The sequence below is a fragment of the Salminus brasiliensis genome, chromosome 12, assembly GCF_030463535.1.
Source record: "Salminus brasiliensis chromosome 12, fSalBra1.hap2, whole genome shotgun sequence".
NCBI lineage: Eukaryota > Metazoa > Chordata > Actinopteri > Characiformes > Bryconidae > Salminus > Salminus brasiliensis.
In genome coordinates this window covers 2,102,921-2,129,123 of record NC_132889.1, presented here as the reverse complement: position 1 = coordinate 2,129,123, position 26,203 = coordinate 2,102,921, and the positions used below count along the sequence as shown (strand labels likewise).

The following is a 26,203-nucleotide window of genomic DNA, read 5'->3' as shown; positions in this document are numbered from 1 at the left end:
TATTCTAATTTGGGAGCATCAATCACCCAGAGAACAATTGTCATCCTACAGCGAGAACAGCACAGATCCCCCTTTCTTCCAGGGCATGGTGGAGAACTTTTTCTATTGGCTGCACCTCCGAGGGGAGGGAGTGGAGGTGGTAGGCGGGGGGACTAAAAAAGGCAATCAAGGAACCTGGAGGAAGGCAAAAGAGAACCAAGAGAAAGGCAAGGAAGGATCTCTGAAAGGTTTCTGGTCCAAGGCTGAGTTCAGTTCCCCTCGAACGGCTGAATTAGACCCAGCTTCTTTTTTCGTCTTTTGCGGCAGGAGGTCAGGGCCTGGGCCGAGGCCTGAGAGCTTGTTTTTTTCAGAGTTGCTTCCTCTGCTGTTTGCGCCTCCTCCAGGAATGACTGCGAACACTAAGCTCCTGAGCTGGTCAGATGTGAACATGCCAAAACAACTAGAGGCTTTCGCACTCTCAGAACATCCTAGAGTGACCCGTGGTGACCTGCGAGGCTGGATGAGCCCTGCTGGGCACTCGTACGTGCCAGGCGGGCTGCGCTCAGGTCAGTACGCCAAAGGAAATCCTTGATTCTTTGCTGTAGCTTGAAAAATAGAGAGATTTGAATTTGAGAGAACTGGATACATTTTAATTTATTCAGTAATTAATTAATTGAAGCCAGTTTATAGTAACCGATTATGATTATGATGTCATGATGCTTAAATTACGTGGCGATACCCGACATTTAGCCGAGTATGGTCAGCATTTCTAAAACAATAAACAACTGCATAAATAATTACTTTAAAAAAACAGTGTTTAGTAGCTGCATATACTGCATAATAACAAATAGCTGATGATGTCATAATGGGCTATTATTATGACATCATCTTATTTTATTATATTTACGCCTTTTTTACGTCTTTTGGGGCCCAATCTTTGAGAAAAAAACAAATATCATAAAAGATATTGTGATGTTAAATTTCTCGTTGTATCGCCCACCCTCACAGTGTACGCCCACACCACACTGGACGAATGCGCTGGAAGCGGTGTCCCTGCTGCCCCCGAAGCTGAAGCCACAAGGGATCAAGAGCCCGGCGCCAAGCAGCACCTGACTGGCCCACAGAGGCACAGGAGAGTGGCCGCGAACGCCCGGGAGAGGCGCCGGATGCACGGCTTGAACCGGGCCTTCGATAAACTTCGCAGCGTCATTCCTTCCCTGGAGAACGAGAAGAAGCTGTCCAAGTACGACACCCTGCAGATGGCGCAGATCTACATCGCCGAGCTGTCCGAGCTGCTGGAGGGCGTGGTCAGGTCCGAATGCAGGGGCGTGAGGGACGCCTGTGTCCCGCCGCAGAAAGGCCCCTTCCAGGCCGAGCGGATTGTAAGGACTCACTCTGTGGAAATGACATCGCCGCCGACGACGCCCCCTGCCTGCCTCGGACGGGACATCGGCATCCCGGAAGGACGTCTGGTCATCCTTTCAGCTCCTGCCACCCACTTCAGCCCAGAGAACAAGAGCGAGGTCATCGCTTTGTCCAGCGCCAGCGACGGAGAGTCGTCCCACTTCAGTGACACCGAGGACGGCCTGTCCAGGGGGTGCTGACCTCCTGCTGAACATACTGGTACCGTGGTACAGGGGGGCTCTCACACGATCTTCCGATCTGTCTGTGTTTTAGTAGACATTAAAGGGACCAAATAGATGCGAGTAGATGTTTAGTAGCCTATTGGGAATCAGTAACTGAGCAAATCGACAAAAACCTGCAACGGCAAACAGAATGTTGACCATCTCTTATCCAGGCCCTGTAGCTGCACTTTACTGGCTGAGCATAGCCTGCATTATGATTGACCTTACCTTTGATTTAAGACCACCACAAATGAATCGACTGCTATTTATGTATGTATTTGTGTTTTTATTAATAACTCAAAAATTGTTTAATAAAAAATAATTTAATAGTCAACAAGCATTCGCTGGTTTCTGTCTCCAACATCTGCACCATGACAACCATGATCCTCCTGAGCTAAACTGAAATGAATGTTGGCTGAAGATGCTGCAGCTACCCACTCTCTCACTAAGTGCATAGAAATCCACTGCGTGGCCAAAGGTCATGCATGACTTCAGGGGTATCAGAAGGAAGTGTGCTGCAGTAACAGTGTCTGCTCTTCTACAAAAGCAGGAAAGGCTTTACAGGTTTCATTTTAAAACATTGCTGCAAGGAATTTGATTGCATTCAGCCCTTTAAAGAATGAGTGAGGTCAGGTACTAATGTTACTGACCCCAGAGAATGCAAATCCACTGTATGGCCAAAGGTCTGTAGATGCCTGCTCCTCCAGAGTTCTTCTGAATTCAAGGGTATTAAGATGAAGTTTGCCCCTCCTTTGCTGAGGGAACAGCCTCTATTGTTCTAAGTAGGCTTTTTACTTGATGTTAGAACATTGATGTAAGGAATTTGATTGCATTCAGCCCTTCAAAGCATGAGTGAGGTCAGGTACTGATGTTACTGACTCTAGGCCTGCTCCTCCAGAGTTCTTCTGAATTCAAGGGTATTAAGATGAAGTTTGCCCCTCCTCTTGATGTTAGAACATTGCTGTGAAGAATCTGATTGCATTCAGCTCAACAAGAGCATACGTGAGGTCAGTTACCGATGTTAAAACATCAGTCCTGGACCACAACCTTCATCCATCTCACCAAAGAATGCACCCACACTGCTGGGAGGGGCTTTTGTAGTTGGTAGTTTGGCATATTAGCATTTGCTAAGAGCACAGACAGTAATATACCCAGAAGGTTGGAACATTGCTGTGAAGAGGATTTGATGGAATTCGGCACAACGAGAGGCATTTATTAAGTACATGAAAATGCACTGTATGTCCAAAGGTCTGTAGATGCCTGCTCCTCCAGTGATTCTTCTGAAGGGCATTAACAGGGAGTTGCTGCACTGCACTTTACACTAGACTTTTACATTTGAACATTGCTGTGAGGGATTTGACTGCATTCAGCCCTTCAAAGCATGAGTGAGGTCAGGTACTGATGTTACTGAGGAGAATGCAAATCCACTGTATGGCCAAAGGTCTGTAGATGCCTGCACCTCCAGAGTTCTTCTGAATTCAAGGGTATTATGATGAAGATTAAGACGTTTGCCCCTCCTTTGCTGAGGGAACAGACCCTATTCTTCTAGGTAGGCTTTACACTTGATGTTAGAACATTGCTGTAAGGAATTTGATTGCATTCAGCCCTTCAAAGAATGAGTGAGGTCAGTTACTGATGTTGGATAATCAGTTCTGGATCACAACTGTCTTCCATCTTTCTGGAGAATGCAGCCACGCTGCTGGAGGGGGCTTTATTCTCCCGCTATTCAAGGTTTGGCATTGGGCGGATAGAGCAATGGAGGTAACAGAAGCTGGGTGCAGGGAAATTACTGACTGTTGTAATGAAATGTATGCAGTAGGTTGAAGAATTCTCGAATATTCCTTTAAACCTGTTCGAGAGAGCATTCAGAGTGACTCTCGCACAACCTACGAATATATGGACCAATATATATATTCCCAAGCTGGCTCCCAGAGGTGGCGCTGCGGAAAGGGATGAAAGGTCATTTCCGGACCTCGCAGTAGTCCATCTCGTCCAGGTCCAGTTTAGATAAGTGATCGCAGCTCCCTCCATACAACCTAGGCGGCGTGATCCGGGCCAGGTCCTTAAAGAGGACGTTGGAGAGCGTCTGTTTGAAGTTGACGGGGAATTCAGAGGCGCTGTCAGGAGGAGAATTACGGCTGGGTTCGGCTTGATCTTGGCCGGCCTCTGCGCTGTTTATGGTCCTGTGTCTGGGTGGAGGCACCACTTTGCTGTACAGCTCCTCAATGTTAGGGCTGCCCTTGCCCGTTTCCATTTCGGACCCCTGCTTCCAGTTGCAGTAGTCGGAATCTGGGTCTTCGTCGCTAGTGGACGAGCAACGCTCCTTCGTTTCCTTCTCCGGCTCCCACTTCTGCTTGGGCTGTGTTGGGCTATGGCTGGGCACGGCGGGCAGCCGGGGAACCCTCAGAGGTGCAGTTTTGACCCTGGGCTTGGGATGAGGTTGTATGGTGGCGTATAGGACTTCTTCGGTGGTGCTGGCTGGGGGTTTTCTGGTGCTTATTGGGGGGCTGGATCTCACCACTGGTGGTTGGGTGACGATTGTTAGGGGTTTGGAGCTGATTGCCGGAGGCGTTGGAGGTGTCGGTGCAGGGGGAGCCGGTAGCGCAAGGTTTCGCCTTGGAAGCGCTGGGTAGGGCCTGTCATGTAGGCCTCTGGTCGAAGAATCCTGAGCACATTTGGCTTGGTCAGTCATTACTGGTCTTGCTGGAGGCTGCTGGGCTGTAGAATCTTGCTGCTGAGAGGTAACTTTGGACAGCAGGTCTTGGACACTCTGGTGCATGATCGCCTCCTCAATGGCCCTGTAGATCTGAGCTCCCTGCTTGGACAGGAAAACGAAGTGACCCTCCCCTGTCTGACAGCGACGGCCCGCCTCAATAGTGACCCCCTCCTGCAATGAGGCAATCAACCAATTTGCGTTTGAAAGATATCAAGCCGACTTGCCAAGGAACTGTGAGTGTACACATAATACAGTCATTAGGAAAAATAAAAATAATTAATTAATTAATAAAAAAAATTATATTTGTTATATTTCTTTTAGATCTTCAAACAAAAATTAACATAAGACACAATTTGTAATGATCATTTCATTTAGCGAAGCCCAGTGTGAAAAAACAGCTGCCTCGAAGGGCGTTTTCACTCTTGTCCCGAATACGCAAGTCTGCACCCAGGGTTCAAGTCTGGGCCCATCTGAGGGCGGGGCTTATTATCACTAGTTTGTTTTCACACAGAAGAAATTCCATGTGATATGAACACTGACGCAGTGAAGATCAGCGCTTTCCGGAGTCCTGGCATTTCTCAAGCAGACGTTCTCACAGCTCTAGTGTGAAAACGCCTTTAGTTGCTCAATCAAAGAGTTGACCACTTTGGTGACCAAGTGAACTAGACACCTCCAGGACTGATTACCGCCGGCCCTGTTGACTTTAAACATCACTTAAATTAAGCTTAAGCTTTCCAACAAGACCTCAACAGCAGTACACTAACTCATGAGCACAAGAAATCAGTAGTGATACATTAATAGAGGTCAATGTAAAAATATTTCATTCCAAGCCATTTTGATTGGTCCATTCATCATGGAATTTGGACACCATGTGAAGAACAAATCGCATTCAATTCAAGTCAAATGAGCTCAAATTTAGATATCAGGTTGACCTCCAAGAGACCTGCAGCAACTCATTCAGAAACAGGGGAACACAAAGCTAATACAGCATTCCACAATAAGACAATCATACCAACAGTCAAACATGGTGGTGGTAGTGTGAGGAAGGGCTTCGAGAGCTCTTCAGGATGATTGATGATAATCCACACAATTGAGTTATGCAGCAAGACAACAATCCACAGCATGAGAGCGAGCTATAGCACACAGGACGCACTCTGTGTTTCCACCTGTTCAACAATCTGACACTATAAAGCCCTGAAACTGTAGTGTAACAAACACGCAAAAATTAGCTGATTCAAATATTTTCATCTGTCAAACCAAATCGAAGGTAGTTGTGAACTACTTGGGATGTTGCTTACCTTTATTTGTCCAAATCTGCGGAGGAAACGGTATGGCCAGTAGAACACAGGCTTCCCAGTCTTCAGGTCCAGAAGGCACAAGGCCTCTTTCTCTGGGGACAGCAGGTATGATCCAGCCATGCAGCATCGCACTGACGCCTCAGACTTCTTCACAGTTACCTGGAATTTTCCTGCAGTTACATTGACATTTCATGAGTCATATCATCTCATGAGTACTTCACCAAGCATTCAGCACTGCTGTTAGGGCTTGACCACTTATTATTGTTATTTCCTAAAGATCTGAGAACAGCAGGTTATCTTCTCGCTCCAGAGCAATATTGTACAAAGAGAGTGAATATAATGTATATAATGTGTGTATAGTGTATATAGTGTGTGTATAGTGTGAGTATAGTGTATATAATGTGTGTATAGTGTGAGTATAGTGTATATAGTGTGCATATAGTGTATATAACATGTGTATAGTGTATATAACATGTGTATAGTGTGTGTATAGTGTGAGTATAGTGTATATAGTGTGTATATAATGTGTGTATAGTGTATATAGTGTGTATATAGTGTGTGTATAGCGTATATAACGTGTGTATAGTGTATATAACGTGTGTATAGTGTGTGTATAGTATGTGTATAGTGTATACAGTGTGTGTATAGTGTATGTATCATGTATATAATGTGTTTTTGGTGTATATACTGTGTATAGTGCATATAATGTGTGTACAGTGTATGCAGAGTGTGTGAATAGTGTATACGTGTAGTATAAGCTATGTATGTATGTTTATGTATAATATATTATATCAGTATTCCTCATTTGTAAATATGTGTTGTTTTTTATTACAGTGAGGGACAATGCACCTACGTTTTTCACTCACCTTTACACCTGTGTAATGTGACGTGACAATAAACCTGATCTGATTTGATTTGATGCTATAAACTGCAGGTTAGATAGCTATGGTTTTGAACGCGCTAGCTAGCTAATTTCGCTAGCTAAGGTCTTGACTTAATGTTTGAGTGGCTGAATAAAAAATTCCACATCATGACTGTAAACAAATACAAGATAAAAAAAAAAAACATTTAAATGAACATTGAATAAAATTTCAGTGAATGAGCAAAATTTTAAATGTAAAAAAATAATGAAAAATCATAATTATTTATAAAATCACTAACAAATCTTTTCACCCGTGACTGTACTGAGTTTAGTGTAGGGTTTGGGTTTGTTACTCAGTATTTCTGACATGGGAAGACTCTGCCCATGTGAACAGAGACAGCTATCACACTGATTGTGTTGAAAACAACAGTTCTACTCTGAGTCACCATATACAGCATAACAGCAGGTTGACAGTAAATTCCTAAAATCATATTGATTTCAGTGTAAGTGTTCATATCAGCAGTTCATATCTCTAACGTCTCTGAATCAGAAACGTAGCTTACCTGTAGATCAGTGACTTTAGAAACAGTTTAAAGACCATTAATAACTAAAGTCTAACGCCAAATTAAATCTAACCAGTCGTCAGTACTTCACTGATGCTGTGTTTGAGTAAGAGCAACGTGTCAATCAAAATAACATCGTATGACTAATAACCAAAAGGTTATGACCCCAGCTAAGCTCCCGGAACTAGCTCCTCTTCTTCTGGGAATGTGACACACATAGGGTCAAACTGAGAGGGATTTTTTTATGTATGTTCATCTCAGAGCATCTCAGAGCATCTCAGGCAATGGAAACAAACGTTAACACATATCCTCTTGCAAGATGCTGATAAGAATGACGCAATAAAGGTACCAAACCCAGATAACCCACCAAGAAAGTGTACTCCTGGAAACCCACCAGGCGCTGTCCGACAAGACCTGTGACCGTATATATTTACATTTATATATATATATATATATATATATATATATAGAGAGAGAGAGAGAGAGAGAGAGAGAGAGAGAAAGAGAGAGAGAGAGAGAGATACGCTGTCAGATAATACTGATATTTCAAGATTAGCTCAAATCTGACCGCAACTATGTATTTATATATATACATTTTAAGCGTTGCCTAACTGTGTACTCCTCAAACCTCGTCCCAACAATCAGCAGCCATGGCTCAGCTCCTCTAAGCAGCTGCTGAACACTCTGAACATTAACATAACTAAAGCCCACAAAGCAGGAGAAGACTGCAAGAGGTAGACGTTTCCTCCGTCTGCGATGTAATTAAGCATTGCTGTGAGGATTTGATTGCATTCAGTGACAAGAGTGAGTGTTAGTGAGTTCAGGAGATTAATGGATGAATGATCACCACCTCACCCCACCCTCACCTTATCCCCAACTCCTCAACTCGCCCCAAAAGTACTGGATGGAGCTCCACCACCACCTTCATTCCAGAGAACACAGTTCTTCCACTGCTCCACAGCTCCTCAAAGCTGGGGGGCTGCAAACCCCTCTACTAGCCCACGCCTGGCTTTATTAGGCAGCATATTTATCTCCTCCAGAGAGTCCTATTCTATTGGCAGTACTTCTTCTCTACAGGGGCTGGACAAGCTGTGTGTGTTTATGTAACTTAAAGTAGGTGAACGCATGTATATATATATATATATAGAAGGGGTGTCCACACACAGTCTGTGTGTGTGTGTGTGTATCTACAGATACATGAAATCAGTTGATCCTGTCTACTAGCAAGATCAATAGTAGCAGTTCTAGTTCAGATCACATGCAAACAGCAGACTCCGTTAGCCGAAGGCGTGGTCTGTAAAAAAAAGCAGGTGCGGCCACACCTCACCTGGACTCCAGGTGGAGTAGAGGTCATTTTCAGACATGGATGCATCATCGCCTTTCGGCGCTCTCCTCGAATCGCTGCACCCCTCGCTTCTCTGAGGAAGAGAGAGACAGTTAAAACGGTCTGCACAAGCAATTCCTCTTTTCTCATACCTGCTGTTTTTATTAAATGATATCTGTGTGCTTTGAAGAGCAGCCAAAAGAGATCTTGTGCAAGCGCCCAGGAGATGCAAAGAAGAGATGTGGGTTATCAGCACTTCCTCATTCGGCAGGTTCAGTTATTGCACAGGAACCCGGCCTAACTCGGCCCTCCCCCTCACCTCCAGTGCAGTCAGCATGACACGACCTCTGCAGTCTTCTGATGGCTTACTGTTAGAGCCCTTGGAACAAACCTCACCACTAACGTAGGTTTGTTTGATTGCTTACGCTTAGGCTGGGGTTCTTCATCAGAGGGCCGGGGCTGGTACGTACAGAGCTTCATGGACTAGAACTGGCATCTGGACATTCGATGGATCTTCATGTGATCAACAGAGAGATGGATGGAGGTCATGTAACTAAACTGGAGCACTGGAGCTACAGGTAGCTCTTCATCTACCATCAGAAAGAGGCCACCGAAGCTTGATTTTTTTATAAAAGGGGGGGGAAGAGAAAACATCTGTGCAAGACCCAGCATTTGAGTACAAGAACCTCCTCATACCAACTGTGAATCATGGAGGTCGAAAGGTCATGGTTAGGGGCTGCTTTGCTGCAGCAGGGCCTGAAGAGCTGTCCTTCATAGTAGAATCCACTATGCCATTATGACATCACAAACAGAACCCTCAGGAATATTTCATGAATGCCATTGTGACATCACTAGGAATAGAACTGATGACTGCTATGACATCACCATCACATCCCCCACCCCCCCACCGTAGGATTTCATTGATGCTATTGTGACATCACCCGTGCAGTCCCCAGTAAGATGTCATTGACGCCACTGTGACATCTTCAAAGCAATGTCACTCCCTGCCTTAAAGTGGGTCAATACTACTGCGGTGTCGGCGGGCCTTAAACAGCGCCCCTACACTTTACCTGAAAGGCCAGCTGGCAGAGGGTGGGCACCCACTCATCCTGCATGGGGTCTGCCAGCGTGTAGGTGCGCTGGGTGGTGTTGAGGTAGAAAGCGGCGCAGCCTGTGGGGCAACTCTCCCCTGGGGCCGGAGTGATGCTCAGACAGTCGGCCAGCCTGACCACCCGCCTTTCGGCCTTCTTCAGGCCCGTGGGCTTCGTTTGGGGCCCTCCTCCTCCGTCCCGCATGTCATACATCTCTATCCGACCAATCCCCATGGGAGTGGGCTCAAACAGGATCACCCAGGTCTTCCTCCAGATCCTCTGAAAGAAACACGAACAAGAACATCAGTTAGCGGAGAGAGATCCGGGGGGACGGCAGGCTTCAGGCTTTAATTCAACAATGTACGACATCAAACAGCCCGGATCCCATGCCCCTCCACCGAGACCGGTAAAGCGCTCGAGGTGAGCAGCTGAAAGGCAGGCGGCGTCGGGGAACATCCAGCTCCGCCCGCTCTCACATGCATGATTCATGCCCTTTAAACGCTATCATGCAAATAGAGGCACCTCAGGTGCCTAAACAGCTGCAGCTTTTCCTGTCATCAATAATGCAGTGAGTTAATATTACCCTGATGCACACGTTCTCACAGATCGTCCTGAATAATTTAGCAGTACTCTAATTCTGGTGTATTTAAGCCGAGGGTATTAGACAAAAACCCACAACAGCATTCCAGGCGGAAATGTTCGGATGCCATGCTTTCAATAATACAAACCAGTTGCAGCTACCTGTGTAACAGTACTGCCCAGCTCTGACCCATCGAGGCATGGACTCCACAAAACCTCTGAAGACGTCCTGTGGCATCTGGCACCAAGACGTCATTAGCACCAGAGTCCTGTAAGTTGTGAGGTGAGGCCTACATGAGCATCGGTGGGCCAGTTACTGACCAGTCTGGCCCTCCAGTCATTGCCTAGAACATTACAGTCTGGTTCTTCTCAAAGTTCTCCTTTTCACCTGCCTCAGCAGCTTCATCGCCTTCAAGAGCTGACTGTTTCTTCACTCACTGCCTAATATGTAGATCCCAACCCTTGAAAGAAGGAACCAGATCATCAACATTCTTGGCCTCAACTTGCAGTGGTTTTAATGTTATGGCAAGCGAGAGTTGATGGAACAACTTGAGGGTCAGAACATCTCAAAAATGTCTTGTGGCGGGCTTCTGGTGTACCTAAGGCTCAGGAGATCCCACCTTACAACTTACTAGACTTAGAGGACCCCTAGGAGTCCCTGCCTTGAAAGGTCAGATTTGTTGGACCTACTCAGTATTAGGCAGGTGGTACTAATGTTATGGCAGATCGGTGTATACTCCATTTTTGAGTTGTCATCAAAAAAGTATACAAGGCGGCTCACAAGGAGGCCAAAAAAGGGTTCCTCTTTCTGAGCCAGCATTTCACTCTCTGCATAATAATGTGGTAGCTGAAAGCTAACAGGTTAGCTGGAAGCTAAAATAGGATGCGCTTACTCGGAAAGAGGAACCCTAACACTTTCACGCTAAACTAAATTTCATCCTACTCCAGGCCTGGGGGTCAGCAAGACAATAAAGTCAAAAGTGGTCACTGGCGCTAGCTTTGGCGTTAGCGTTACAGCGACAGCTACGGCGACCATTGGGTTGAACAACGAGTTGTGAGCTGAGGCCTCCGTGAGCATCGGTGGGCCATTTCTTGTTTCAGTAACTGACCACGTCCTACCACCAGTCTGACCCTCCAGTCATTGTCTAGAACATCACAGTCCGGTTCTTCTCAAAGTCGTCCATTTTTCCTGCCTCAGCACCTTGGGGCAGTGGTGGCTCAGCGGTTAGAGCACCGGGATATTGATAACAGGGTTGTGGGTTCGATTTCCGGGCTCGGCAAGCTGCCACTGTTGGGCCCTTGAGCAAGGCCCTTTACCCTCTCTGCTCCCCGGGCGCTGGAGTTGGCTGCCCACCGCTCTGGGTGTGTGTGTGTACTCACTGCCCCTAACACATGTGTGTGTGTGAGTGTGTGTTCACTACCAGATGGGTTAAATGCGGAGGACACATTTTGCTGTACAGTGACAAATACGTGCACCTTTCACTTTTCATCACCTTCAAGAGCTGACTGTTTCTTCACTCGCTGCTTAATATGTAGATCCCAACCCTTGAAAGAAGCCAGATCATCAACGTTCTTGGCCTCAACTTGGTGGTTTTAATGTTATGGCAAGCGAGAGATATTGCTGGAGATGAGTTCTGCCATATCCAGTAAGCTTAGCTTTAGCTACACAGTAAATTATTGCAGATGTCCTCCATCTTTCCTCCGGCTTACAAACATACACATCACCATCATACCCTGTTCACCTCTCCACACACTCGTCTAGACCTAAACACAGCGGGAGCTGCAGTTAACCATATCTGAGGTCAACCACCATGCTTTTGTAAAGCGTAGGGGGGTTCAGTGCATTAATTCTACGTGGCTCCCCATAAGGAAGGCTCCTGGGGCCACTTTCTTCAACGAAGCAGCTACACACTGACCAACAGCTTCTCCGATTTTAAAAGTAACCCAGGAGAAGACAGGTTTGGGTGATGTGTTCTCTGTGAACTCCAGACACTATATATGGATTAGTGCAGGTCCAGCAGCAGCCTGTACTCAGTCTAATATTAGTGTACAGACTTTTGCACAGTGCCACATGTGCCCAGCGCTGGGCAGTATGACGACAGGTCATCGTATTGTGATCATTTTGTTCTCGTGATACACAGCACGCTTTTTCTAAGCATATGGAGGATGGAGGATATTGTTAGTGCTTAATAAACACTGAGCAGCAGCACCTTTCGTTACAAACAGTGTAATTAGCCTGGTTTAATTTAATCAAGCGCAGCAGACTGTACTCAGTACAGGAGAGTAACTAATAGTAATTAAGAATCTAATGATGTATTTAGTCTGTAATTACATGAAATTGTGATATCGCATTTTTACTATATCCCATATAGTAATACTATAATATATACTATAATATATATATATATATATATACACACACACACACACACACAGACATACATAATAATTGTGATTATCGCATTTTTACTATATCCCATATAGCAATACTATAATATATACTATAATATATATATATATATATATATATACACACACACACACACACACATACATACATAATAATTGTGATATAGCATTTTTACCATATCGCTACATGCCCGCATATAATCTATAATAAATAAATGCATAAAAATAAGAAGCTGGAGAGATATTTGTATTTTATATATATATATATATATCAATCTATGTCTTCCCCTTATATACGTATATATATATATATATATATATATATATATATATATATATATACGTATATATATATATATATATATATATATATATATATATATATATATGTGTGTACATTTATGTATGTATATATGTCTATGTGTGTATAATTATATATATATATATATATATATATATGCACACACACACACAGAAAATACTAATATCTCTCCCTCCTTTTATTTTTATGCATTTATATATTATATAATTGCATGCGGACATGTAGCGATATGGTAAAAATGCTATATCACAATTATGTATGCGTGTGTGTGTGTGTGTATGTATATATATTATAGTATATATTATAGTATTACTATATGGGATATAGTAAAAATGCGATATCTCAATTATTATGTATGTGTACACACACACACACACATATATATATATTATATATATAAATAATTGTGATATAGCACTTTTACCATATTGCTACATGTCTGCGCATATATATATATATATATATATATAAATATACATACACACACGCACACTGGTCTTCCGCATACACTGATCAGCCATAACTGCCCTTAGCGCCACCTGCCTAATATTGAGTAGCTCCACTTTGTGCTGCCAGTGTCTCCGAAAGACCTCTGAAGGTGTCCAGCTGTGGTAACTGGCACCAAGGCATTAGCAGCAGTGAGCATCAAGCCTTAAGTGGCCATGAGCCTTGCTTGGAGCACTTTTGGTAGGTACAGATCACCGCATACCAGAAAAAACCCCACAAAGCCTGCCTGCCATCTCAGTCTGGTTCTTGTCAAAGTGACTCAGATTCTTATGCTTGGCTATTTTTACTGCTTCAGCACCTTCAAGAACTGACTGTTTACTTTGCGCCCTGTTTTTAAACTTTTGCACTTCACCTGGCAGTGGTACTAATGTTATGGCTGAGCAGTATATATATACATATAGATAACCCTTGTATGTCAAAACTGATGAATAGACCAATAGAAATATAATCTTTACATTGATTTTCATAAACAATTAACCTGTTTCTGGAGGTTTTTGCATCATTACACAATTGCGTATTAACATATGTTCCTAACACAAATTTACATAAACCTTTGATCTCCACTGTCCACTCACAATTCAAACACATATCAAACTCAGTCAAACCAAATACTCACTTTCCCAAATTTCACCCCCTGCAAAAACAGGGAGCCTTCTTTAGCCACCACATCCATAGCGCAGCTTTACTCCACGTCCTTCAGCTCTAGTTCTCACACACCCACACACTCGAGAGAGTGACAGCAGGAGAGGAACTTTACACTGCGTCATGACCAAGTGGCCAAAAAAGCTCACTTGAGCTTCCGCTAGACCTGGTACACGCAAAATACACAAGCATTGCGCCATCCGTCAGACAAGAGTGCCAGTACACAGAACACAGCGCATCCGCTCTTGATAAAATTCAGCCTGGTCATAAAATTCTGCCTGGCCACTTTATTAAAGAAACTGAATAACACACCTCTCTGTACTTCAGTAATAGGGCTGACAAACACTGTACAATTGTTGAGTACTTGGTCAATTACAAGTTTTTTTTAATGGAATTTTACATATAAAAGCAGTAATATCTGGGAAACCAAATCACCATACAGAGGACCTCCATGTACACACAGGATGTGCTGTAAGTCTTTATCATTTTAGGGTGTTTCACACTTTTTCCCCACACGTCGAGCATATGTGAACACATCAAACCAGTCTGTATCTCTACAAACGAACCCACAAGCATACCTAACCCGTGGTCGTCTCTGTGTGGTTTACTTTACGTCTGTCTCTCGAACAGCCCCCCTTGTGCTTCGCATTTTATTGGCAGTTGAAATCTGTTTTCGTAGGAGATTCTACAGACGCAGGACAGGAGTAAATATTAACAAGGAAACACAGCTTTTAAAATAAAACTGACAGGAAAAAAAGGACCATTAGTCTCTTTCCCATTCCCCAATCATCAACAATCCACAGTCCATTCTCCATTCCTGTACATATCTGTAAAAGTCTGCTGCGATGCGAAATTCTCAGCATCTGTCCACTGAAGAAGGTAATCTTCATCCACAAAGAAAAAAGTCCAGAGCCAAAGTCCAGGCAGCAGAGGAGCCCAAATCCTCAGAAATCCATGGAGCTGTTGGCCAGGCAGTCTCTGCGGCTGATGTTGGCCACCTGCCTCGTCTGCATGGTCTCCAGCTTGGGACAGTCTGTGATACGATGACCCAAACCACCGCAGAACGCACAGCCTCTCTCGCCTTGATGAAGAAACGGAGAAAACACCACCGAGTTATACAGAGGTAGGCAGGAGAGTCTACAGGAACATCTAGATTTCTTCATTATATAATACGTGCAGCCGTGCCTCCCTTCGGCCTTAGCAAAGGTCCGGAGATGCCCCTTTAACACAATGTAGCACAGGGCAGCTACCATGCTCAAAAGTGGACACCAGAAAGCTGAGGGGACACTATAGGATACTGAAGTTGTGAAATACTCACCTCCGATGTCCAGCATGGCTTCGTCCCCTGTCTGGAGGACCTGCAGCGGCAGGGGAACTTTCTGCTTGGCTTCAACCAACAAGGCCTTCAGATCCATCAGCACTGACTCTTCTGCAATGGGAGGAGGACGAGACAAGGACAAGGAATCACATACTGCACTGTAAAACACACCCAAGTCGCTGTTTGAAGTCATTTGAATGTTTTTGATAACTTGGCCTGATTAGCAGCCCCTTCTTTTAACTGTGGAAGAAAAGGCTAACTTTCAGAACATCTGACCGGTCAACTCATACGCTTTCATGCTTACCACATCCTTTGTTGATGAAAGTCGTGGCTACTCCAGTCTTGCCCGATCGACCCGTCCTACCGATTCTGTGGACTGCAGACCAGACAGAGAAACACTTGTGTAAAACAAAAAGAACCAAAAGACCCGTCGAGCATCAGCCATCGGCCCTGAAGCCATGGTGGGAACTCTCACCGTAGTTCTCAATTTCCTCAGGCATGTCGTAATTAATCACATGCTGGATAGCGGGGAAATCCAAACCCTTGGACGCCACATCAGTGGCCACCAAAACATCCTTCTTCCCCTCCTTGAACGCCTCGATGGCTTTCGTTCTTTCCTCCTGGTCTGAAAAATAGCAAGGGGTTTCATGAAGGTAGATGAGATACAGATGGATGGTGATAAATTCTGAAAAACAAAGCTCCAGGAGCTGCTTTATCATTTTTTAAATGATTATTATTATTATTATTATAATTATATATTTATTTATTATTATTATTATTATTTATTTATTTAAGGGTATACACTATATAATAAAACATTATTTAAATATAAATCAGTTAACCATTCAAAAGGTAAAAAGGTAAAGGTGCACGTATTTGTCACTGTACAGCGAAATGTGTCCTCCGCATTTAACCCATCTGGTAGTGAACACACACTCACACACACACACACACACTCACACACACACACACACACACACACACACACACACACACACACACACACACACACACACGTGTTAGGGGCAGTGAGTACACACACGCACCCAGAGCGGTGGGCAGCCAACTCCAGCGCCCGGGGAGCAGAGAGGGTAAAGGGCCTTGCTCAAGGGCCCAACAGTGGCAGCTTGCCGAGCCCGGGAATCGAACCCACAACCCTGTTATCGATATCCCGGCTCTCTAAACGCTAAACCCTGCCCCTTCAGAGGGTCATTTGACCTTCTCGGGTGAATGGAAGCTTTCCAGTACCTTTGCCTCCATGGATAGCCACTGCCTCCACACCTTTCAGTAGCAGATACTCATGTATGGCATCCACGTCTGCTTTCTTCTCGGCAAAAATTAACACCTAGAAGTGAGAGTCACCAAGAGGTAAATATAAACATGTACATTTGTGTCTGTATTTATACTGAGGCCCTTCCTCTTTCATGAGAACCTTGTCCATTTGGCTTAAAAATAGAACTGACCTTTATTAACTGATTATTAAACAGTCTACAGCAGCTCTGGAGGTCTTATGCAAATATTTGCAACAGGTCAAATTTTGCACACTGTTGATTTTATACACGTTGGTATAAGTACCATAAGTAAGTAATGGTATAAATAAGTTAAAATGTGCCATTACTTTTGCAATTGCCACATTGAACGGGTGAAAGTAAGAAAATTAACAGTAATTGTGCATTCGTTTTTTTGAGGATATGACTTTTTTACACCAGGGGTGCCCAGACTTCTGCATGAGGCTGTATTAAGAAGTATTCACACCTTTTGATTTGTCTGGTGGGTGAATAAGTGTCCTATGTACACTGACAGAAATTGTTTGGCCATAAACGGCAACTTTACTCACTGGAGGTGGCGTTTTCTGCAAGCACTCCAGAAGATATACCATTTTGGCTTCCTCTTTAACATACTCCACTTCCTGTAAAAAAAAAACACACATACAAACATCACAAGTGAGATGTAACGCTGGACTGCGTGCGACGAAGCGCTGCCCCAACCCCACTATTCTAACTAAACATGAGTTGATAAATTTCTCAACTGTAGAATCTGAGCATCAATGTCCCTGTTGAAACGCACGACCACAGAGCTTTGATGAGCTTAAAGCAGGCTTTCCAACACATGTCCTGGAGGGCGACAGTGTGTGGCGTACAGTGTTCATGTCACTGTTCAACTGCCAGGTCAAATCAAGTGTGTCAGAGCAGGAAAATGTCATACTTTGGTCCTCCAGGGCTGACCCTCCCCTTTTTTGTATAATGGCGCCTTTATATACAAATACTAAATAGACAAAAGTATTGGGACACCTGCTCATTCACGGTTTCTCCTCAAATCAAGGGTATAGGCTTCTGTCGGAGAGGAGGACTTTGAACTAGAATTGGGAGAGCACTGCTGATGAACAAGACCCAAGTTCCACTGCTCCACAGCTCAATGCTGGGGGTCTTTATACCCCTCTACCCCACGCCTGGCATCATTAAGCATCCTGCCAATAGGCTCGTGTTGATCTGCTCCAGAGAGTCCTATTCTACAGGGACTAGACAAGCTGTATGCATGCATTTGCACATGCATCTGTGTCAGCAATGGATGCAACTTAAAGCTGCTAAATGCATTCATCAGAAGGGGTGTCCACAAACATTTGGACACAGGGAGTATACATATGAAATGTGTGTGTATATGTTTTATTAAGCATGTAAAGGGTTTTACCTGAATGACGTCCAAGCTCGCAGCTCCGGCTCGGCCCACGTTGATGGTGATGGGTTTGACCAACGCGCTTTTAGCAAAGTTCTGAATCTTTTTGGGCATGGTGGCACTGAAGAGCAGCGTCTGTCTCTGGCCCTAAACCACAAACCCAGAACATCTCCTCAAGCATGTATTACCCAATAGTGAGAACCTGTAAACTCACTTACCACAAGCTTTTACCACATATTTCGACATCAACAATGGCAAAGCACCAGCCGTTTGTTTGTTACCTTAAAGTAAGAGAAGATGGTCCTAATGTCCTCCTCGAAGCCCATGTCAATCATCCTGTCAGCCTCGTCCAGAGCCAGGTAACGGCAGATATCCAGACTCACCATCTTCTTATTTAACAGGTCCATCAGCCGGCCTGGGGTGGCCACCATCATATGCACCCCACTGCAAAACACATCATCATCATCATCATCGTCATCCTGGGTATATATAGGCATGTAATGACACACTCATTAACTGGCTTTCATATTTAGGTTGTAGCTTGTTGTGAGCTAATCTTAACAGCCTTTTTGTGGTGCAAGACCACAACAATATTTCATTAGAAACCAAACCCACTTCCCCTGAAAGCTTGTACAGAAAATACAGCCTCTGGCTGACAGCCTTACCTAAAACAGCATCTTTCCCTCAGCACACACGACACAGTGTAAAAGGCTTAGATCCTTCTAATTATATTAATTATAACAGTTATATTATAATTGCAATTTAAATTGTATTTATTTAAAAGCTATTCACTTGCTCAGAAAAGCATCAATATTAAAATAAATACAGCTTACTGTTACTTGCGTTTGTTAAACCATGCAAATTCCCCTTAAGCAAGCCCAGGACTTTTAATTAGCATCTAGAACCTAGACTGGCTAATCAGTCTTTCATCAGGTAAAAGCAGGTGTGCTGCAGATTAAAAGGGTTAATTAAGTTGATCAGTTAAAAATTATTTCATTATTTTTCATTATTTATCAGTTATTTCCAGTAGGGTTTTCTCTCATCGGTTGCATCTACTGCTGCCCGAAACTGGTCTGAGAGCAGAGTACACTGCTTCTTAATCCGCAGACTTACTGCTTGACAACTTCCATCTGCTCTTTGACCGACATGCCTCCGATGCACAAAGCACAGCGCATCTGTGGTGCACCTTCATCTTCCAGCAGCTTGCAGTAGTACTCAATGATGCCATGGGTCTGTCTCGCCAGCTCCCTCTGCAGGTAGAGAGAGGCACAGCAACCATCAACACCAACATTCCAAGCCGTTGTGCTTACACACAGCCTATCCCATTGGACCACACACAGACACACACACTTGTACACACTTGGTGTGAGATTTTCATGGTATGATATTATTTTCATTATATTATATACAATTTATAAATTATAATTAAACAATTTATTAATGTAAGAATATGCAAAATGTTTTTGAATAAATAAATTAAAAAAAAAACAAAGACAGCTGCAAGTGAGGTGAGCTTTGTAGCTGCTTATCTGGGCAGTAAGTGTGTATCTGCTCAGGTAAACACTGATATTAGAATAAACACTAATAATAACACTCCTACAGAAAGTGGTGGAGGTTCTCCATCAGTGTGTTCATCATTAGAACGTCTCCAAAGTTCTCCTCTCTCATGGAGTCTAGTATTATTTAGAGTTCTCCTCAGATCAACACCTGGTTTGGTGGTAAATCAGGGCTTAATGATGGTAAATCAGGTGAGCTGCTGCTGCTGCTGCTGATGGAGTTGAACACATCCTCCACGCTGTGCTGGCTGGACTGGGGGGCGTCCAGGAGAACCCTGGAGGAACCGAGCTCTGTTCTTCAGACTAGCTCACTGACAAGATCTCACTACTTTCTTTCTTCAGAATAAGAAGCTCTTGTTTCTCCTTTATACTGGATTCATGTTCAGCTGCTTTATCTGTTCTGATGAGATCTGGAGCTTCTACAGTAAAAACTCTCTTATAGCTGCTGAAAAAAAGGCTCGATTGTGTGATTAGGGGTCTAAAACCTCTGCACAGCAGTGTGTGTGTGTGTGTGTTTTGTGTTTTAATACTTACAGAAGGACAGATAATGAGTCCATAAGGCCCCTCCCTCTTGCAGAAGGGCAGTCGTTTCTCCTGCTCCAGACAGAACATGATGATGGGCAGAGTGAACACCAGAGTTTTTCCTGAGCCCGTGAACGCAATGCCAATCATGTCTCTGCCAGACAGACTACACAAAGAGAGAGAGGCAGAAAGCATTAACTATTTACACAGAAAACATGCAGGCAGTTACACTTCTGTTCAGCAGTGCAGAACAGGGGCACTCATGCCTCTATGTTGGGTAACTTTGGGTTTTGGGAAGCTGCAGCTGCACTGATCTTACATGGTTGGGATTCCTTGGATCTGAATGGGCGTTGGATGGACAATTCCTTTCTTCTTCAGGCCTTTCAGAATTGCTACAAACAAAGAAATATGAGTTTTAGAGCTGGTCTCATGTGTAAACCTCATTTATGGAGATTAAATCCTAAATAAAACAGTAACTCGCCAGTTACCTTGAGGAAACTTCATTTCTCTGAAGCTCTTAATGGGAGCAGGAATGCCGTCGCCCTCCACCAGGATGTGATACTTCTTCCTCACCCGCTCATGCCGTGCTTTTGGCATGCTTAATATATAACGAGGAGCCTTCCAGCTTCAGTTAGTGAGAAGAAAACACTTTTAGCATGTGTTCTGTATAGCAGCACTATTACTGAGCACTGCTAAGCAATAGTATGAGCAGTCATGAGAAAAATCTTGGACCTGCTGAGAGATGGAGGTGATCTAACTAAACTCACACAGCTGAGGAAACGTCTTTAATAATCATTTATCAAATGGAATTAAAAGAAATGTAATTTTCCTGTGAGGAAAACGTTCAATCCCCCAACACACATTTATCACTCCTTCAAATGTGTAGAATCAGACTCAGGAGCAGAACATCAGCTGCAGATGATCAGAACATGGTTGGAGAGGATTATTCTGGAGGAGTCTGGAGTCTTATTTAAACCTCAGACGTTTAGTCTGGTCTGCTCTGGACTGATGGTTGAAGTGAGGGGTGAAGAAGATCACCATCATGTCCAGACCCAGAGAGCTCTCAGAGGCCTTTAGAAAGAAGGGTGGAGATGCAGAGGAGTCAAAGAAGGGGTTTAAAAAAATCTCAGGGCTGTTAAAAACCAGACATCCCACCGTCCACTAAACCATTTACAAGAGGAACAGCTGACCAGCACGGCCAGATCAGACCATCCTAGCAAGTTCAGCCCAAGAGCAGATCAGACCACAAGACGAGGAAAGAAGAAGACTCCAACAGTCCTAAACTGTTTAACTGTTATTATAAGAAGCAGGTAAGTCTCGTTTCACAGCTGATGTAGAGGTACAGCATCGACCATCAGAAAGAGACTGGACTGATCTTCATGAGAAAATCTTGCTGTCATAAAAACACCAGATTCACCTGGGGCTTTGTAGTCCTGCTCTTCGTCTAGGTTTTCTCTGGTAACCTTTAGTCTTTATAAATGATGATGATTAGTGAGATCCCCTCCATCTCTCAATATTGATCATATGAAGATCCATCAAACGTCCAGATGTTCGAATATGTTCCTAACCCCAACCCAAAAATACAAATCTCTTCACGAGGCGTCCTCAGTTTCTAACATGACTGAGAAAATCAAGGGAAAAAACGAATGATGGATATCAGCCAGCACACAGCCTGTGGTGCAGCGATGCATTAAACGGAGCAGAAGCAAGTGATGCCTCACCTTGTTTTAATAGGGTCTTCATAGGTGATGCCTTTGGCCATTTCCTTGACAGACATTAAAGCTGGAAGAGACAGACAGGTGGACTTATTAAAACACTGGGTTTAAAAACTTAAGAACATAATCAAAAAAGGTCAGCGTGATTTATTTTACACACATGCACGCACTGCATGGACAAAAGTATTGGGACACACACACACACACACACACACATATATATATATATGGGGGAAAAAAACACACACACACAACTGTCCAGGTTTTGGAGATGGCTTTCTACTAGATATTGGAGCTCACTGCTTTAATTCAGTGACAAGAGCATTAGTGAGGATGTTGGATGATTGATCACCACTCCACCTCATCATCCCCAACATACTGAGAACACAGCTCCAATGCTCCATGCTGGAGGGGGGGGGGGGTGTTAATACCCCTCTAGCCCACTCCTGGCATTAATCGGCATAGTGCCAGTAGGTTCTTGTTTAATATGTTTATATATGTCTACATATACATACACAAACACACATTATATATATATATGATATATAATAAATAACTATATTTTAGCTGTGTTACATATTTTTCACACACTATTTATATATCACACCTAAATCACTTCCAAGTGCGGTAATGACAACGGGCACGTTGTCGTTATTACGTTACATAGTAGTGATGGACTTGCCTCTGCCCTCAGCCACACTCTCCAGGATCTTCTCCTCCTCCTTCAGCTGTTTCTCCTTTGCCGACTCCTTACGAGCTACAGAAATAAAAAGAGCAGCTTTTAGAGTACATCTAACATCTAACAGGCAGGAATACAAAAATACTGAGAAACTGCCTGTGTCTGTACGCCAGCAGAACTGTAGGCGTGTGTCGTACCCTCTGCTTTTTCCTTGAGGTGCTGGTGCTGGTCCAACAGGCTGACGTTGGATCGCGGCCCAAGACCCTCATCTTCATCTTTCTGTTCTCCTCCACTGTCCTTCTGCTCCTCCTCGGTCAAACCCTTCCCTCGCAGACGCATCATTTTCTGCAGCTAAGGGCCCAAACACACAGCAGATGAGGACGTGGTTGTAGCCAGTCTGAGCATATGAGCAATAAATTAGTCTGAACAAGGTTTATTATTAATATTTATATGTTCATAAAAATAACAGATATCCAACACCACAAAAATATCTCCTCATGAAGAGTGAAACAGCCAGAAGAATCAAAACTCCACCCAGTGGAACATCATACTCACCATCTGCTGTTTCCTAATCTTAACAGGAACATACGGCACATAATCGTCATCGTCTGAAGGGTCTGATCCGGACTTCTCTCCCGAGTAGTTCCTCTGTTAAATAAATGTATAGAAACTGTAGTATGTGGACTGAACTGAGGGACCAAATTAATAGAACCTGAGGGACCAAATGACTGAAAACCTGAGGGACCAAATGACTGAAACCTGAGGGACCAAATGACTGAAAACCGAGGGACCAAATTAATAGAACCTGAGGGACCAAATGACTGAAAACCGAGGGACCAAATTAATAGAACCTGAGGGACCAAATGACTGAAAACCGAGGGACCAAATTAATAGAACCTGAGGGACCAAATGACTGAAAACTGAGGGACCAAATGACTGAAAACTGAGGGACCAAATGACTGAAAACTAAGGGAACAAATTAATAGAACCTGAGGGACCAAATGACTGAAAACCGAGGGAACAAATGACTGAAAACCGAGGGAACAAATGACTGAAAACCGAGGGACCAAATGACTGAAAACCGAGGGACCAAATTAATAGAACCTGAGGGACCAAATGACTGAAAACTGAGGGACCAAATGACTGAAAACTGAGGGAACAAATTAATAGAACCTGAGGGACCAAATGACTGAAACCTGAGGGACCAAATGACTGAAAACCGAGGGACCAAATGACTGAAAACCGAGGGACCAAATTAATAGAACCTGAGGGACCAAATGACTGAAAACTGAGGGACCAAATGACTGAAAACTGAGGGAACAAATTAATAGAACCTGAGGGACCAAATGACTGAAAACTGAGGGACCAAATGACTGAAAACCGAGGGACCAAATGACTGAAAACTGAGGGACCAAATTAATAGAACCTGAGGGACCAAATGACTGAAAACTGAGGGACCAAATGACTGAAAACTGAGGGAACAAATTAATAGAACCTGAGGGACCAAATGACTGAAACCTGAGGGACCAAATGACTGAAAACCGAGGGACCAAATGACTGAAAACCGAGGGACCAAATTAATAGAACCTGAGGGACCAAATGACTGAAAACTGAGGGACCAAATGACTGAAAACTGAGGGAACAAATTAATAGAACCTGAGGGACCAAATGACTGAAAACTGAGGGACCAAATGACTGAAAACCGAGGGACCAAATGACTGAAAACTGAGGGACCAAATGACTGAAAACCGAGGGACCAAATTAATAGAACCTGAGGGACCAAATGACTGAAACCTGAGGGACCAAATGACTGAAAACCGAGGGACCAAATGACTGAAAACCGAGGGACCAAATGACTGAAACCTGAGGGACCAAATGACTGAAACCTGAGGGACCAAATGACTGAAAACTGAGGGAACAAATGACTGAAACCTGAGGGAACAAATTAATAGAACCTGAGGGACCAAATGACTGAAACCTGAGGGACCAAATGACTGAAAACCGAGGGACCAAATGACTGAAAACCGAGGGACCAAATTAATAGAACCTGAGGGACCAAATGACTGAAAACTGAGGGACCAAATGACTGAAAACTGAGGGAACAAATTAATAGAACCTGAGGGACCAAATGACTGAAAACTGAGGGACCAAATGACTGAAAACCGAGGGACCAAATGACTGAAAACTGAGGGACCAAATGACTGAAAACCGAGGGACCAAATTAATAGAACCTGAGGGACCAAATGACTGAAAACCGAGGGACCAAATGACTGAAAACCGAGGGACCAAATGACTGAAACCTGAGGGACCAAATGACTGAAACCTGAGGGACCAAATGACTGAAAACTGAGGGAACAAATGACTGAAACCTGAGGGAACAAATGACTGAAAACTGAGGGAACAAATGACTGAAACCTGAGGGACCAAATGACTGAAACCTGAGGGACCAAATGACTGAAACCTGAGGGACCAAATGACTGAAAACTGAGGGAACAAATGACTGAAACCTGAGGGAACAAATGACTGAAAACTGAGGGAACAAATGACTGAAACCTGAGGGACCAAATGACTGAAAACCGAGGGACCAAATGACTGAAACCTGAGGGAACAAATGACTGAAACCTGAGGGACCAAATGACTGAAAACCGAGGGACCAAATGACTGAAACCTGAGGGACCAAATGACTGAAAACCGAGGGACCAAATGACTGAAACCTGAGGGACCAAATGACTGAAACCTGAGGGACCAAATGACTGAAAACCGAGGGACCAAATGACTGAAAACCGAGGGACCAAATGACTGAAAACCTCAGGGACCAAATGACTGAAACCTGAGGGACCAAATGACTGAAAACCGAGGGACCAAATGACTGAAAACCTGAGGGACCAAATGACTGAAACCTGAGGGAGCGATTTCAGTCTTTAAATACTCAGACCGGCTTTGCTGTAACAGAGAGGAGAGTCAAAACCCTGCGGAACCAGAGAGCCTCAGCTGGCTGAACCCTGAGCCTAACCCCAGACACTGGCCTGAGAGACGAGGGGGCAGGAGGCTCCTCAGCTAGCTGGCGAGCTAACAGTCCAGCCAGGGAAGCTACCAAACATTTCGGGAACGTTACCACACATAACCCACACAGCTGATTCAGGACCAGAGCACCGCTCGGGCAGTTACTGAGCCCCTGAAGAACTGCCCCCCCCCCCGGTATCAGAGGAAGACACGAGCTAGCCCGAGTTAGCCCGTATGCTAACCGCTGCGGGATAAACAGCACTGGCTCAGCGAACTCACCTTTCTCGGCCGGGTTTCTGCGTCCATTTCTCAGAGAGAGGATGACTGTAGTAATGTAATAATGGCCACAGAGAGAATGTGGTGTTTAAACAGAGATAAACGGGAGGAAAATCCCGAGCTGCTGATGTTTACAGCCACAACGCAGGAGGTCCGTGAGCGCTGTACGGCGAGCGGAAGGAGCCAAACCGACCAGCGCCACAGCAACACTCCCTACTAATATAGTTTAATAACAATAATAATAAAGCAAAATAGAGAACATATTTAGCTTTAAAAGTGTTGAAAGTGTTCTAGCTTTCTAAAGCATTTATTAAAAAAATAAATAAAATTAAGCTAATTTAAAAACACAGGACTTTTATTATTATTAGTTTATTTATTAACTTATTTATTTATTTTTACACTAAATAAATTCCAAGGGTCAGAAAACGCTGTATAGCTGTATATGTTAAATTAGTGTTAACATATATCTGTAGTGTCTTTTCCAGCAAACCTCCCGCATCACCGCTATATCGTATACCATAGACAGCCCAAATGTTATATAGTG

The 26,203-nt window shown here is 43.9% G+C and overlaps 2 protein-coding genes across 2 annotated transcripts; both read right to left on the bottom strand.

Annotated features, from left to right (window-relative positions):
- Positions 1-1,908: 1,908 nt before the first annotated feature.
- Positions 1,909-13,983, bottom strand: dok3 (docking protein 3). The gene is made up of 5 exons (XM_072693642.1): positions 13,892-13,983; positions 9,438-9,737; positions 8,371-8,461; positions 5,619-5,788; positions 1,909-4,491 (listed from the first exon to the last, which is right to left on the bottom strand). Exons 1-5 carry the CDS (start codon positions 13,946-13,948, stop codon positions 3,565-3,567), a joined length of 1,545 nt encoding a protein of 514 aa, XP_072549743.1. The 5' UTR covers positions 13,949-13,983; the 3' UTR covers positions 1,909-3,564.
- Positions 13,984-14,189: 206 nt separating this feature from the next.
- Positions 14,190-25,822, bottom strand: ddx41 (DEAD (Asp-Glu-Ala-Asp) box polypeptide 41). Its single transcript, XM_072693202.1, has 17 exons — positions 25,663-25,822; positions 22,936-23,028; positions 22,578-22,731; positions 22,384-22,458; positions 21,708-21,768; positions 20,475-20,611; positions 20,306-20,378; positions 19,999-20,152; positions 19,022-19,158; positions 18,190-18,352; positions 17,924-18,055; positions 17,073-17,144; positions 16,484-16,580; positions 15,711-15,860; positions 15,540-15,611; positions 15,236-15,346; positions 14,190-14,998 (listed from the first exon to the last, which is right to left on the bottom strand). Exons 1-17 carry the CDS (start codon positions 25,687-25,689, stop codon positions 14,862-14,864), a joined length of 1,845 nt encoding a protein of 614 aa, XP_072549303.1. The 5' UTR covers positions 25,690-25,822; the 3' UTR covers positions 14,190-14,861.
- Positions 25,823-26,203: the final 381 nt, after the last annotated feature.

Excerpts from the sequence above, each read along its gene's own strand:
- ddx41 (XM_072693202.1), bottom strand. The coding sequence starts at position 25,689 with ATGGACGCAGAAACCCGGCCGAGAAAG. Across the intron at positions 20,153-20,305 it reads ATCCAAGGAATCCCAACCAT|TCTGTCTGGCAGAGACATGA; the intron begins GTAAGATCAGTG and ends CTCTTTGTGTAG. Across the intron at positions 15,612-15,710 it reads TGAGGAAATTGAGAACTACG|TCCACAGAATCGGTAGGACG; the intron begins GTGAGAGTTCCC and ends TCTGGTCTGCAG.
- dok3 (XM_072693642.1), bottom strand. The coding sequence starts at position 13,948 with ATGGATGTGGTGGCTAAAGAAGGCTCCCTGTTTTTGCAGGGGGTGAAA. Across the intron at positions 9,738-13,891 it reads AGGGGGTGAAATTTGGGAAA|AGGATCTGGAGGAAGACCTG; the intron begins GTGAGTATTTGG and ends TGTTTCTTTCAG. Across the intron at positions 5,789-8,370 it reads CTACTCCACCTGGAGTCCAG|GAAAATTCCAGGTAACTGTG; the intron begins GTGAGGTGTGGC and ends ATGTAACTGCAG.